This window comes from Mycteria americana (assembly GCF_035582795.1).
Source record: "Mycteria americana isolate JAX WOST 10 ecotype Jacksonville Zoo and Gardens chromosome Z unlocalized genomic scaffold, USCA_MyAme_1.0 Scaffold_18, whole genome shotgun sequence".
Taxonomy (NCBI): Eukaryota; Metazoa; Chordata; class Aves; order Ciconiiformes; family Ciconiidae; genus Mycteria; species Mycteria americana.
The window spans coordinates 5,793,499-5,807,780 of record NW_027445436.1 but is presented as its reverse complement, the minus strand read 5'-3'; the positions used below and the strand labels follow the sequence as shown (position 1 = coordinate 5,807,780).

Genomic DNA, 14,282 nt, shown 5'->3' with positions numbered 1-14,282 from the left:
ATAAAAAGAACTTTTTTATTCAGAAGCATTAAAGTAGCTATTAATACGGGATGGACAAGGGAAAATCTGGAAATCTCAGAGAATATAAACAGTTGCAAATCATAGGCAAAGTGTATCTTAGGGTATCCAAGGAATTAAAATAATCCATTACTTTACTTCTGACAATTCTTTCCGGATGATTAAGGAGGTACAAACCGCAGTACTGATTTTCAACGCACTTGCAATTATCTTCCCAGAAACCTAACATTCATTAATTAAAGTTAATACTGGCATTTATTGTAAAACCTAGTTGATCTGACTTCAATCAGCATCTGGTATAATAGCACCCAGTATGGAAAAATAGTTCACTATGAACCAGAGCTATAAAAATAGCTATAAAAAAGACCAAGAGGAAGATAAATTTAAGGTGACAAGAAAGAGAATAGTTAAGAATAATAAAAGAAAATGAAGAAAAGAATAAAACTGCCCTAGACAAAGCACTAGAGGATTCAGATTCAAATCTTGATCCTTCTCCTTTATGATCTACACATATGATGGTGGTGATGTATCAGGACAAGAACATGAAAGTTGTGCATTAAACTGTAGATTAATTATTTATATCAAATCAATAAGATCAATTCAGAACAAAGTTTGTTACTAATCCTTTACAAGAAAAAAAAGCTAGATTTTTAATAATTTGATTGTATACAATTTCTTTTCTGAGAAAGTTGTAGTAATTCTTTGTATTGTGTGCTTGTTTTTCTCAACAGTTCAGGACGGCAGCTAAGTGAAGTCTTCATTCAACTCCCATCTAGAAAAGAATTACCAGAGTATTATGAATTAATTAGGAAACCAGTGGACTTCAAAAAAATAAAGGTGAGAACCATTTCTGGGTGTGGACATTTCTTTATTCCTTTTCACTATATAGAAATATGAACATTAAGTCATCATTAAAATTATGATCATGTGGATATTAAATTTGCATATGTTTTTTGCTTAGATTTTAGATTTTAATATACCCCTTGTTATGAATTTTGCTTAATGTATATTGCAGTACATCACTAATAACACCTAAGTCAAAGCAAAACACTGGATGACATAAATCATGCTTTCAGAGATGATACATTAATGGTTTTTTTGTAAAGGACCAAATCCTGAATCTGTAAGCAAAACTTAAATAAGTGTAGTGCTTGCAAAAATTTTATGTTGTTGGGAGAGATATAATCATCTTTCAACTAGCATCACATCTTGGAACAGCCACAGTTGGATAGGTGAGGATTAGGCAACTTCTTGCACCTTAGAGACCATGAGGAGTTCATGGCTATCTCTTTTACCTTCACTCACACTGTACCTCTTTTTGTTTCAGTACTGAGAAGAAACTTGGAATTGAACTCCTTTCTTACCCACAACAATACCATTTTTGTTGCTTTTGGCCCTTCCCATTCACACAATGACTGCACAATTTTTAGTCTGCCTTTGGCCATGATGTGTTTTGTCAGCATATTCCTCTCACACAGGCTTTAAATTTTGTTTGCTTGTTTTAATCGGATACTTGTCATTCCAATTAGGTAAAATATTTACAGAGAAGGTTTTAATGTATTGAAAAGCAATATTAATTGATTGTCCTGTACATTATTTTTCTTTTTCTCTCCCCACTGCTGCCATCCATCCTTCTCCCCATCTTAACAAATGCAACAGGAAAGAATTCGAAACCATAAATATCGGAACCTCAGTGATCTGGAGAAAGATGTCATGTTGCTGTGTCACAATGCTCAGACATTCAATTTGGAGGGATCACAGGTCTGACTGAACCACTTTGTGTTAAACGTGTCTTCCCTACCCAGTGTTTTCAGTGCTTGTTTAATTATGACAATTTTGTATATAAAACCTCTATTTTTAATCTTATTAGTGCTTTTAATGAATAAAAATGCCCAGATTCTTTGAAGCATCCAGAATCCTTTGGTCACAACTAGAATTCAAACATTCATTGAATTTAGTTTTGATTACATAATCCTGAGATCAGTTTGTTCTGATATACTTTAGGACAGTTTTCAGACTATTTGAATCTATGCTAAATGGCTGTGCCCTGAAGAGCCATATGTTGGTTTGAGCTCACCAAAGTGCATAATACAAGTAATTGAGAGAATGGTCCATCTTAGGGATGGTTGTTAAGTGTTTAGTGGTGAAATTTTCAGCTCTACTAATGGAAGATAAAGTTTAAAGTTTGTCTGATACTAGATCTTTGTGTATATAGTTCATATTCTCTGGACATTGTTGACATTTTTTTCTTGTTGAAAGAACAATATCCATTTTGAGAGACTGGAATGATGTACCCTCATTAATAAATAATGTACCCAAATCTCTCATCTTGGAGAGATATAGAGTTCAGGATTTTGCCTGGTTTACACACAAGGATGCACTCAGTCCTATGAATTCACAATAGAAGAGGTAAACAGCAATACAAAAGAAAAGAGTACAAAAACCTGGAAGACAGATGAGAAAGTTGAAATATATGCTCTGGATTCTCTGAGATTTATTTACAAAAGGATAAGATCTAAATTTTGGATGGGACAGACACACTAGGCTAGTCAAGAAGGCATTAAACAAACAAAGGGTTATGTGAAAAGGGGGAAAAATAAATGTTGAACAAAATTAAGATCATTGGAACAAAATACACCTAAGCGCTGCAGGACATGAAGAGAATAAACTCTTTGCTTTCCTATACACCAGTCTTATGAACCTGGGCAAACAAACAGAATTAGAATTGTTCATTATGAAAACAAATTCAACCTACTTGGTCCTGAAAGCTGGCGGGAAGATTGGAATGTTTAAATTTTTATCAAAAGATTGAGTTGGCAGTAGGAAAGAAGATAGGGAATGGCAACATATGTGGAAATTTATATTTATATGGCAACATATGTAGAATAAAGTATTACCTGTATCAGAGTCTCTGACACAATTTTAAATACACATTCTAGCAGATGAGGCCCAAATAGCATGATGCAACACACTATTAAACAGCAGTAGATAACATGATGACTGCTTCTGTAATGTTCAAGGAAAAAAAAAAAAAGATGTCATGGGGGACTTCAGTAAAAATGTTATAAACTGGATGTCACATGCTGCCAATATGAATGCATTTTACAAGTGTCTAACCACTATAGATGACCATTTTCTATACAGAGGAATTTTATATCATGTTATCTTGACAAATAACAAAGAAATTGAACATTCAATTAAAAATGAGGGGTTGTTTACTACAAATGATCATTACTTGATTATTTTTCTTGTGTACAAGCAGAATAAAATGTTGTCTGTTGTACAGATTTTTGATATCTTAACAAAATTCAATTAACTGAAAAAAATCAAAATCAGCTCAATTATTCAAGAAAAAAATATTAACGATTGGAAGTGTGGGAGAAAATTTTACTAATTGTTCAGAAGCAATGATTTTGCTTAGTGATATAGATGTTTATAGCTATTTTACTGCTAATGAAAGGAAATGGAAAAAAATAAGAAGGGAAGCTGATATCAAAAAACATGACTGAGAAGTTTGAAATTGTTTGGAAGTTGATCAGGGAGGTAAAAATATGCAAGGAAAAATCAATGGTCACATGAGAAATCAATATTTCTCAATGAGAAATCAATTATTTTTGTCAGAAAACTGGTTGCTATTCTCTTGGTAGGATTATCAGTAATGATACTGAAATGGTAGAAATGTTCAGTAGATATTTCTGTTCTTTGGAAATAATCAGATTTGTATCACACAATGATGCAGAAATTTTTTCCATTCCAACATACTAATGTTATCTACCAAATTTAGTATTACTTTTTAAAGCATGAAGTCCAAATAACATGTACCTACAATGTTTTTAATTTATGTCTGAGACACTCCCTGTACCATTAATTTTGATTTTCATTGAACCTTGGGACATTCCTGCAGTAGTTCTCAAATTTTTTAGGTTTTCTTTTATTCTGTGTAATAGTTTGGATCCACTTTTGCTCTGACATACTTATATCATTAAAATATAATATTTATGTGTGCACTACTTACATTAAAAGATACAAACCCATAAGTTTAATTCAGACAGAGATATTTAAGTGTACAATAAAGTAAAATTTAAGTGAGATACTTCATATTTGTTTTATTAGTATGATGCATGCTCCTCTTTTTTTTTTTTTTTTGAGCAAAGCATTTCCATCTGGGCTGGAGGCTTAAAAGGTGCTTTCAGGGAGAGACAGATCTTATATGGTGTGTTCAATTTAACGAATGCATTGCTTCCAAAGTTTTACAGAGCAGTATGTGCAAGCTCATTTTGTTAAGAGGATTATAGTGTCTCATTATTATTTTTAATTTTTATTTCTGTTAAATTAATCTGGCAAATACATTACAAGCCAGGTGTAGTCCTCTCATTCATAGATGTTATTCCAATGAGGTTAATATAAAAGCTGATAGTACCAAAAATACTTAGCAGGCTTCAAAATATTAATAGAGTTTTGGATAAGCATTGATTTTCAGTCTTTTTGGATCTTAAAGGAAGGAGTCTTAAAGGAATTCTGAAGCTGCTTGGGATAAATTATTTTCTTTTTTACACTTTGGATTTTGGAATAACAATTTTTCAAGGCTGTTATGATCTAATTAAAATATATCATAGTTCTAGTGGTAAAAAATAATAATGAAAGAAAGACAATTGCATTCCAGGATGAGCTCTTTCTCTAATTGGATGTTTTAAGTGTGATACATTTTAAGAGTCGTATTTTTGTGGCTCACTGTTGGCCAGATTCTTCATTTAGAGCATGAAAATTCAATGTTGGCATTTTTTTGTAAAATTCATGAAACAAGCATTGTTACTTGTAATAAAAAGGCTACGTTCTGTGAGTTTGTATAAGAAAAAAAGTGAATTTTTGATGATGCTTGGCTTGCAGTTCTGACATAGGTTTGCTTTCATACTGTAGATCTATGAGGATTCCATTGTTCTTCAGTCTGTATTCAAAAGTGCACGACAGAAGATTGCCAAAGAAGAGAGTGAGGATGAAAGCAACAATGATGATGATGATGATGATGACGATGATGATGAAGAGGAGTCAGAGTCAGAATGTAAGTTCCCTGCTGAATGCTGAAAAGGAAATACATTTAGGGAAGAGGGGGGAATTGATTTTTCCATTTGTGTACTGAGACTGGTTACAGACTTTCATTTTCCACTGGTGGAAGTAGTTTCTTATAAAGTTTGCTGTTTTGGCTGCTTCCATTCAGCTTAAGTCTCTTGGCTACTCTATTCTGGCTATATTTCTTAGAATTGTGCTGAAGACTTCAGGTGCTTTTAAGTACTGCTCAGATGGAAACAGATCTGACTTATCCTTATCTGACTGACCATGATTACATATGGACTTTTCCTGATCACGTTGCTTGTAAATATAAGTGCCTAGAACTAGTGACTTCCTTAATCCATAGGTGAGCAACCTTTCTGATATTATGCAATGTATATGATTAAGAACCAGAAAATGTTACTTCAGTGAGACAAAGGGAAAATGGAACTCAGATTGTTTGGCAAGCAGGAGATAACATTCATAATTTAAGAGGCCCAGCTAATCTGCTGTGAGATGGGCCCAGGCTGGGCCAAAAATTCATCTGGGATCTAGGGCATGCTGCAGGTTAAGTTGGAGTATCTCTTTTAAGAAGTGATACCCTCATCTCTTATTATTCTGATTTATTATATCCGTTGGTAAAAATGTATGTCTTTTATTTCCAATTTGAATTTTAATTTGCTGCATCTCTGCTATTCCACAGAATTGCCAGTAGGTTCACAACACACTGATGTCAAAAAAATTACTATAGAAAGAGCCAGATCTACATATTACCTTTCAGCTCCCCTGACCAATTAAAGTTTCCTCAATAGGTACCTTCTCACATAACCTCTGAACTTGAAGTCCCTGCAAATTTGGAAACATGATATCGTGGAAAAGGAAGGATCCCTTCATTCTGCTTTCTGCTACCCAAGTGCTTCTACCCCATACTTTCTAACTACCTAGAACTGCACTTTGAAAGTGCCTCTGGAGAGAGAAACTAGAGTACTTTTGCCTTGAGCTACTGTGCAAGTATTACAAGCAGCTGTGCAGAGCATGCAACTTCAGCAGTTCATCTGGAAATGAGCAGATACCCTGGAACTGGGCATTTGTGTTCTCTTCAGTAAGCTGTCAACTCAAAAATTTCCAGTCACCTCCACATGGAGTTTGTGTAATTAAAAAAACCCAAAATTGTCTGTTCCTACTGAAGATAGACATTTTTCTATGTGCAGGCAACAAAAACTACTTTATTTCTTAACATGCATCTTCTTGTAGAAAGTTCCCTGAGCGTAGCTGCAACACTAAATGCTATCTGTAAGTGCCACGCATTCTAAAAGTGAAAGAAGGATGCACCTGATCAACTCTCAGATTTTCTTGATAGTTTAATGCAAATTAGCACTGCAACTATCAAGAACACAAGTAAAAGCAAATATCTCTACTTAATTCCACAATCCAGACAAAGAACAGAAAGAGGATTTTTTCAGGCTACAAGGGGAGAATTTACATGAAGACAGACTGTTTAAAAGTTGTTTAAAAGTTATTTAAAAGTTATTTAGTAGGAAAATGGTATACAATAAATAAAGGCAGATATTACATTCACATTCCACTTTTTACAGCAAAATCAGTGAAAGTCAAAATCAAGCTGAACAAGAAGGATGAAAAAAGCCAGGACAAAGGCAAAGGCAAGAAGAGGCAAAGCCGAGTAAAAGCCAAGCCTGTTGTGAGTGATAATGACAGTGATGAGGATCAAGATGAAAATGTAAGTTTTGTTCACTGAGATTTTGGAAATGATTGCAGTGATTTCATCTATACCCTGTCCTGTTTGCACTCAGAATTTTCACCTCTTCATGCTTAGAAACATTAAGCATTGTTTTTAATCTGTGTCATCGCCTTGGGAGGATGGGGGAGCAGGTTCAAACTGTGTTAGGGTTTGCTTGTGGGATCTGGTCTTGGTGCTGGAAGACAAAAAGTCTGACACTTTTGGCACTTATTTTTTGAAGATGTTCTTTCTTTCTACGAAACTTTAAAACTCATGGTTTGTTTGCTTTCATTCCCACACTAGAAACACTTGGTCTTAATTTCTCATAGGTGTTTCTATTAATGCAACAAATGAAGACAGATCTTTCCAGACTTTTTTAAAATACCTGGGTAGACAGAAAGGAGCTAGTGTTTCCTGACTCTGTGCCTTTTCTTCTCTGAAGAGGCCAACATCAATTTAATTGGAATGAAATGTCATGAAAGGAAAATAGTAAATAACATATTACTTTTCTTATGGATATCTTGATTTGTCAATTTAATTGTAATTTTTTCTTTTTTTCTTTAACAAAATCCATAGAATACTTGGCAAAGAATTTCTGACTTTTCTTGTGTCTCTTACCTCTAGGACCAGTCAGAAGCAAGTGGAAGTGATGATGAGTAATACACAGAGTTTATTTCCTTGGCAGAACTGACCCCATCCCCTTCCTTTCTCTCATTTTACAATCACTGAATTCATTTTGTTAAACAGACATTGGGTTGTATTCTCATCCTCTATAAACTAGCTCTAGGATAGTGCCTGACAAACATATGATATCATAGTGTAAAAAAGGAAAAAAGTAACATACTGTGACAAAATGGGCCTCAAAATTTTTTTTTAAAATCTCCAAAACAACAAAAAAGCTTTTGATGAAAAAATGTGCATTGATAGTATATTTCTCTGGGTTGGGTTTCCTTGGTAATGGTTTCATCATGCCTGGTTTTATCATTTGATATTTTCAGTGTCATCAGCAAGACAAAAAAATGTCTTTTGTAGCATTGATAACCAGGAGAAGCCATAAAAAGCCACTGGTTATTTTATTTTTCATCAGGCAGTTTTCTGCTCTATTGTTTTTTTACACCATGGTGCATATATGCAACTTTGTTTAATAGCTTAGAAATATACAGTAGTTAGCCTTTACCTCACCTTGTCCTGTATACATTTTTTCACTTTATGCTTGATGATATTCAGAAAAATGCTTTTTTGAATTGTAGCAAATTTATGTGTACTGTAAACTTTGCTAAACTTTTCTCCTCTTGATTAAAAACAATGGGTTGAAAAATGTTTTAGAATATTGCAATCTATATAGTGTAATGAATGGCTTCTTTCATCAAACTGATCTTCTATGTTACCAGTGTGAATTCTCACCTTTTCCCTAAAGTGTACTTAATCTTTGCTTTCTTTGCACAATGTCTTTGGTTGCAAGTCATAAGCCTGAGGCAAATAAAATTCCAGTAATTTTGAAGAATGTTGTATTGGTGCTTTCCTAATAAAGGGATAATTTATCTCAATAAACACAGCCTTGTGTTATTAATTCCACAAAAATAATTTTTACTATAGTGACAAGAGTGACTCTTGTAGAGAGACCCAAGGTGCTCTGCTCTAAACAGGTAACATAAGAGCTTGTCTGAATTCCATAGGAACATCCTCAAAGAGAGATACAAGACAAGCGACAGCTATTAAAAGATACCTTGAAATGGAAGCATAATTCCAGTCCCTAACTAGAATTCAAGTGATTAATCAATAAAACAAACATCTTTGTTCCTTTTAAATTTTTTTAGGAAATATTTCTGTCCATATGTTTTAGTGGGAAGTGAGACTGACAGGCCTGTAATTACCAGGGTCTGCCAATAAAATGGCAAGATGGACACCGTCGCATCCCAATGGATGTGATCAATAAGATAACAGCCATGTCCCCACCAGCTAACAAAAAAGCAACACATGCTTTTCTAGGCGCTGTGGGATTCTGGAGAATGCATATTCTGGGTTACAGTCAGCTTGTGCATCCTCTCAATGAGTGATCCAAAAGAAGAACTGTTTTGAGTGGGGCCCTGAGCAGCAGCATGCCTTCCAACAGATCCAACAGGAGATACTTTGTGAGGTAGCTCTTGGGCCAGTCCAGACAGGACCAGATGTGAGAAATGTGTACTACACTGCAGCCAGGGAGCATGGCCTCACCTGGAGCCTCTGGCAGAAAACACCAGGAGAAACTTGAAGTTGACCTCTAGGGTTTTGGAGCTGGGGATATAGAGGATCCAAGGCCTGCTACACCCCAACTGAAAAAGAGATATTGGCAGCATATGAAGGAGTTCGCGCTGCTTCAGAAATAGTTGGTACAGAAGCACAGCTCCTCTTGGCACCACAATTGCCTGTGCTGTACTGGTTGTTCAAAGGAAGGGCCTCCTCTACCCATCATGCACCTGATGCTATGTGGATTGAACTGATCGCACAGTGGGCCTGAATGGGGAACCCCAGCTGCCCAGGAATCCTGGAAGAGATCATGGACTGGCCAGAAGACAGAGATTTTGGATCATTGCCCAAGGAGGTGACTCATGCCCAAGAGGCCCCACTGTATAATAAATTACCAGAAAACGAGAAGCTATATGCTCTGTTTACTGATGGGGCCTGTCATATTGGGGGAAACCATCAGAACTGGAAAGCTGCTGTGTGGAGTCCCACACGACAAGTTGCAGAAACTGTGACAGGAGAAGGCGAGTCGAGTCACTTTGCCGAAGTGAAAGCCATCCAGCTGGCCCTAGAGATTGCTGAATGAGAAAAGTGGCCAGTACTTTGTACTGATTCATGGATGGTGGCAAATGCCCTGTAGGGATGGCTACAGCAATGGCAATGGACCAACTGCAGAGGTAAACCCCTCTGGGCTGCTGCACTGCAGCAAGACATCGCTGTTTGGGTAGAAAATACTGCTGTAAAGGTATGTCACGTAGATGCTCACATGTCGAAGAGCAGCACAACCGAAGAACATTCAAACAAAGAGCAGGTAGACCAGGCTGCCTGAAGTGGCTCAGGTGGACCTGGACTGGGAGCATAAGGGTGAGCTATTCGTAGCTCAGTGGGCCCATGAAACATTGGGACATCTAGGGAGAGATGCAACCAACAGATGGGCTCGTGATCGAGGGGTGGACTTGACCACTGAAGCCATTGCACAGGTTACCCATGGAATGCGAAAATGCATCATAATCAAGCGAGCCAAGTGAGTAAAGCCTCTCTGGTACAGCAGATGGTGGCTGGGATATCAATATGGGGAGGCCTGGCAGATCGATTATATCACACTGCCACGGACCCGCTGAGGCAAGCGTCACGTGCTTACAATGGTGGAGGCGACCACCAGATGGTTGGAAACTTACCCTGTAACATACCACTGCCCGAAACACCATCCTGGGCCTTGAAAAGCAAGTTCTGTGGTGGCATGACACCCCAGAAAGAACTGCCTCAGACAACGGGACTCATTTCCAAAATAACTACATAAGCACCTGGGCCAAGAAACATGGCACTAGTTGGGTGTACATTTCCTATCACACGCCAGCCTGCAGAAAGATTGAACGATACAATGGACTGTTAAAGACTATATTGATAGTCTGGGCACTAGGACATACAAGCACTGGAGATGCAAATTTAGCAGAAGTCACTTGGCTGGTTAACACCAGAGGATCAGATGACTGACCCGGCCCTGCCCAAACAAAACCCTTATGTGCTATAGAAGGAGATAAGGTCCCCGTAGTGTGTGTAGGGAACTGGCTGGGAAAGACAGCATGGGTTGCTCCTCCATCAGGAAAAGGCAAATCTGTTTGTGGGATTGCTTTTGTTCAAGGACCTGGGTGTACTTGGTGGATAACGTGGGAGGATGGGGAAATCCGGCATGTACCTCAAGGAGATTTAACCTTAGGGGAAAATAACCCATGGTTTGAGTTGATTATAGGAAGTACTACAGCAGTACTACAATCACCTGAACCAACCTGAGCCTCACAAGAAACTGTGCAAGTACAGCAGTGACCCAACCTGAGTTGGCTTTGGTGCCCAATAACTCAACACAACACACTGCCTCTGGTCTACTTGTGGGAGGTGGTGAGTGATTGTCTTTGTATCACTTGTTTTGTTTTTTTCTTTTATTTCTTCTTCCTCTTTCCTTCGCTTATTAAACTGTCTTTATCTCGACCCATGAGGAGCCAGAGTCAACCCACTATGAGAGACTGAAAGAGTTAATGTCTCAAACATTGTGGTGAGGCGAGGCGCTATTTCCATGGCGACAGCAGGTCGGCGAGCACGGGGTGGGGGAGAGCGGGAGCAGGACGTGGGGAGCGCGTCGGAGGATGCGCGGTTCCGGCTTCCGACGGACCTTACCATATATGGCCAGAGGTCACACAGGGTTTATCTGAGGAAGGGGCTTGCGACCACCCGAGAGACCCCTCATGATCACCCCCCTCCCCCAGCGCCTGCGCAGAAGATTGAGAACTTTCTAGAACAAGAACCAAGTAAGTCCTCAAGGGGCGTACCTAGAGGCGGGGATTAGAGTATAAAAGACACGCCCTCCAGGGAACCATGCGCGTGCCCATCACTGGAGGATTGCCATGCCTGTCATTGTCATCGTCATCGTGGGATCCAAGGGTGGTGATACTTTTTCTTTCTCTTTCCTCCTCTCTTCTCCTTTCCTTTTCTCGCTTCTCTCTTCCTCTACTCTTCCAATATATGCAAGTTTGGGATAAATTGTGACGGGTTGCCCGGAAAATAGCTCCATTGCCAAATCGCCTCTGTTCATTCGTTGAGCTTGCCAGTTTGTTAAGTTTGTCCGTTTGTTGAATTCACCAGTTAATAATGAATTCACCAGTTAAAGATGCTGGCCAGCCTGTTCCTCTGAGTCATTGTCGTGACTCTACTGACCCTGCGGCTCTGCCGAGCAGAGATCGGCCTTTGTTGGTACACAAACCATCGGGGAATCAAAAATATTCACCCATCTCACAACCCACCGAGTGGGACAGGACACCCACCACATGCTGTATTGCTGTTTTGGCTTCAGGAAGAAAAACTAAATTAGCACAACTAGAGCATCAGCTGCCATTTTGGTGGGAGGCCTAGAATTTGACTTTAATGGTAGTTTTTAGACTGAGAATCTTTATTTAGGATAAAAATAGCATTAAAAATTACTTTCAAGTTTTCCTTTTTATTTATCAGTTTTAACAGGAAATGTAACACTCGTTGAAGCACACTACTAAGTAATGTTGAAATAGCTTTGCATAGGACATTGAAACAGTCACTTCTCAATCTGGTTTTTGTCTACTCCAGTGGTCTCCAAAGTGGGGTGCCCGCACCCCAGGGGATGTGCACGATGATCCATTGGGGTGCGGGAAGAAAATATTAGAACTTCCACTTATATTTATTTATCTAAAATTTTAAGAAAGAAATTAACCTTTACTAATATCTAATATACAGATTGACATTGGCGCACTCACTCGGTCTGTATGTCAGACGGTTATGTGTCAGGTGCTGTACGCAAGGTGTCCTGGGGGAAGAACGGGTGGGTGTTCCACAACATGGAGGGGTTCACAGTGGTACCCTCATTCATTTGTTCGCTTTCAGCATATTGCGATATATTGCAGTTTACGTGTGCCCAGTTAAGTGCATTTACAGATTATATTATCTAGTTTTAACTAAACTAACCCTCACAGAATGGACGTGTGGCTTAAAAAGATTCCTGCAAAGAAACTGCGGATTGAGGATAATGCTAGTAATGCGAGCACAAGCGAAAAACAATAAAATGGCAGAGCTGAAACTTCTAGTAGGAGTACTCTTTGTCAGCCACATTACAAGGTAAAAACAATGACAATCTAATAAGAAGCTGGCCAAAGAAATTCAAAATTATCAAGAAGACTATTTGAAATATGGATTTACATCCACTATCATCAATGTTGAACCTCGCCCTAAGTGTATATTGTGCCTTGAGATATTAGCTAATGATAGTATGAAGCCATCACGATTAGCAAGACATTTAAAAACTAAACATCCAGAACATGAAGACAAACCTCTACAGTTTTTTCAGATATTTCAAGTCATGTGATAGTCCCACATACCATTGGGGGAAACACTTGTTCTTCCTGACGCGGTAAAAATGGCTGAAATAGTACACAGAAAACAATATGGCAACAAACTAAAATGCGTGCCTTTATCAGCAAATGCCATTGGAAGACGCATAGAAAACATTGCTGAAGATTTGAAGAAACAAGTATTAGAACAAATTACGCAGTGTGGGAGGGTTGCTATGCAGTTGGATGAAAGTATAGATGTTTCTAACATGTCTCAGCTTATGGTATTTGCTAGATTCTGTTTCAAGAACGAAATACATGAAGAACTACTTTTTTGTGAGCCACTAAAGGAAAGATGCACTGGAGAAGATATATTCTCAACAGTAAATGACTTCTTTAATAAACAACAATGCTTTGTGGAAAAACTGTGTAAGTGTAACCACTGATGGAGCGGCTGCTTTGACTGGAATAAAAAAAAGGATTCCGGGATAAGGTTACAGAGATAGCACCACATGTGGAACTCATTCACTGCATCATTCATAGGCAAGCTATTGCAGCAAAGATGTTGGAGCCAGAACTGCACAAAGTGCTACGCGACGTCATCGGTATGGTTAATTTTATAAAAACAAGACCTGTAAATAGCAGAATCTTTACAATATTTTGTAATGAGATGGGGAGTGACAATGGAAATCTTTTGTTCCACACAGAGGTTCGCTGGTTATCTCATGGCAAAGTGCTTAAAAGAGTTGTCAAACTTAAAAATGAGTTACGCATTTTTCTTGCACAAAAAGACAAGTGTTCCAAATTTGCTGACCTTTTCTGTGATGACAAGTGGCTGCCACTGGTATGCTACCTAGCACTTATTTTTGAAAAAATAAACACACTTTATGTGTCCCTTCAAGGTGAAGGTGACATTTGAACAAGGCGTGAGAAAGTAACTGCTTTTCAAAAGAAACTCATGCTACAGAGAGAGCATTTTGAAAATGGCTTTTTGGAAATGTTCCCATCATTATGTGACTTTGTTGCTGAAAACGATGCGTGTCACCTATAAAATCTCTCATATCCGTACACTTAAAAAACTTGGAAGCAGAATTTCCTAACCTGTTTAGAAATCTTCCAAATGAAGAGTTTCAGTGGGTTTTGAACCCATTTGTCAAAAAACATAAAAATACAACACCTTCCGATTAGTTTGCAAGAACAACTGATTGACATCATGGAAGATGGAAATTTACTAGCCCTATTTCAAGAAGAACCTTTGCATAATTAGTGGATGGGAGTGATAAATGAGTATCATGATTTAATAAGCACAGCCAATGATGCACTTCTTCCATTTAGATCTACTTTTCTTTGTATCTTTCTCTCTAAATAGTCTTCAGTTAAACAATGAGTTTCAATCCATACTTTGGTTC

At 37.9% G+C, this 14,282-nt stretch overlaps 1 protein-coding gene across 6 annotated transcripts in view; it reads left to right on the top strand.

Moving 5' to 3' along the window:
- LOC142402962 (SWI/SNF-related matrix-associated actin-dependent regulator of chromatin subfamily A member 2-like) overlaps positions 1–8,347 on the top strand; it is a 204,103-nt gene extending 195,756 nt beyond the window's left edge. For all 6 annotated transcript variants that reach the window (XM_075488964.1, XM_075488962.1, XM_075488960.1 and 3 more), the window contains 5 exons: positions 750–855; positions 1,678–1,779; positions 4,936–5,077; positions 6,660–6,802; positions 7,427–8,347. In XM_075488964.1, the coding sequence (XP_075345079.1) occupies positions 750–855; positions 1,678–1,779; positions 4,936–5,077; positions 6,660–6,802; positions 7,427–7,462 (529 nt within the window). In that variant the 3' untranslated portion in view covers positions 7,463–8,347. The remainder of the gene's footprint in view (positions 1–749; positions 856–1,677; positions 1,780–4,935; positions 5,078–6,659; positions 6,803–7,426) is intronic.
- Positions 8,348–14,282: the final 5,935 nt, after the last annotated feature.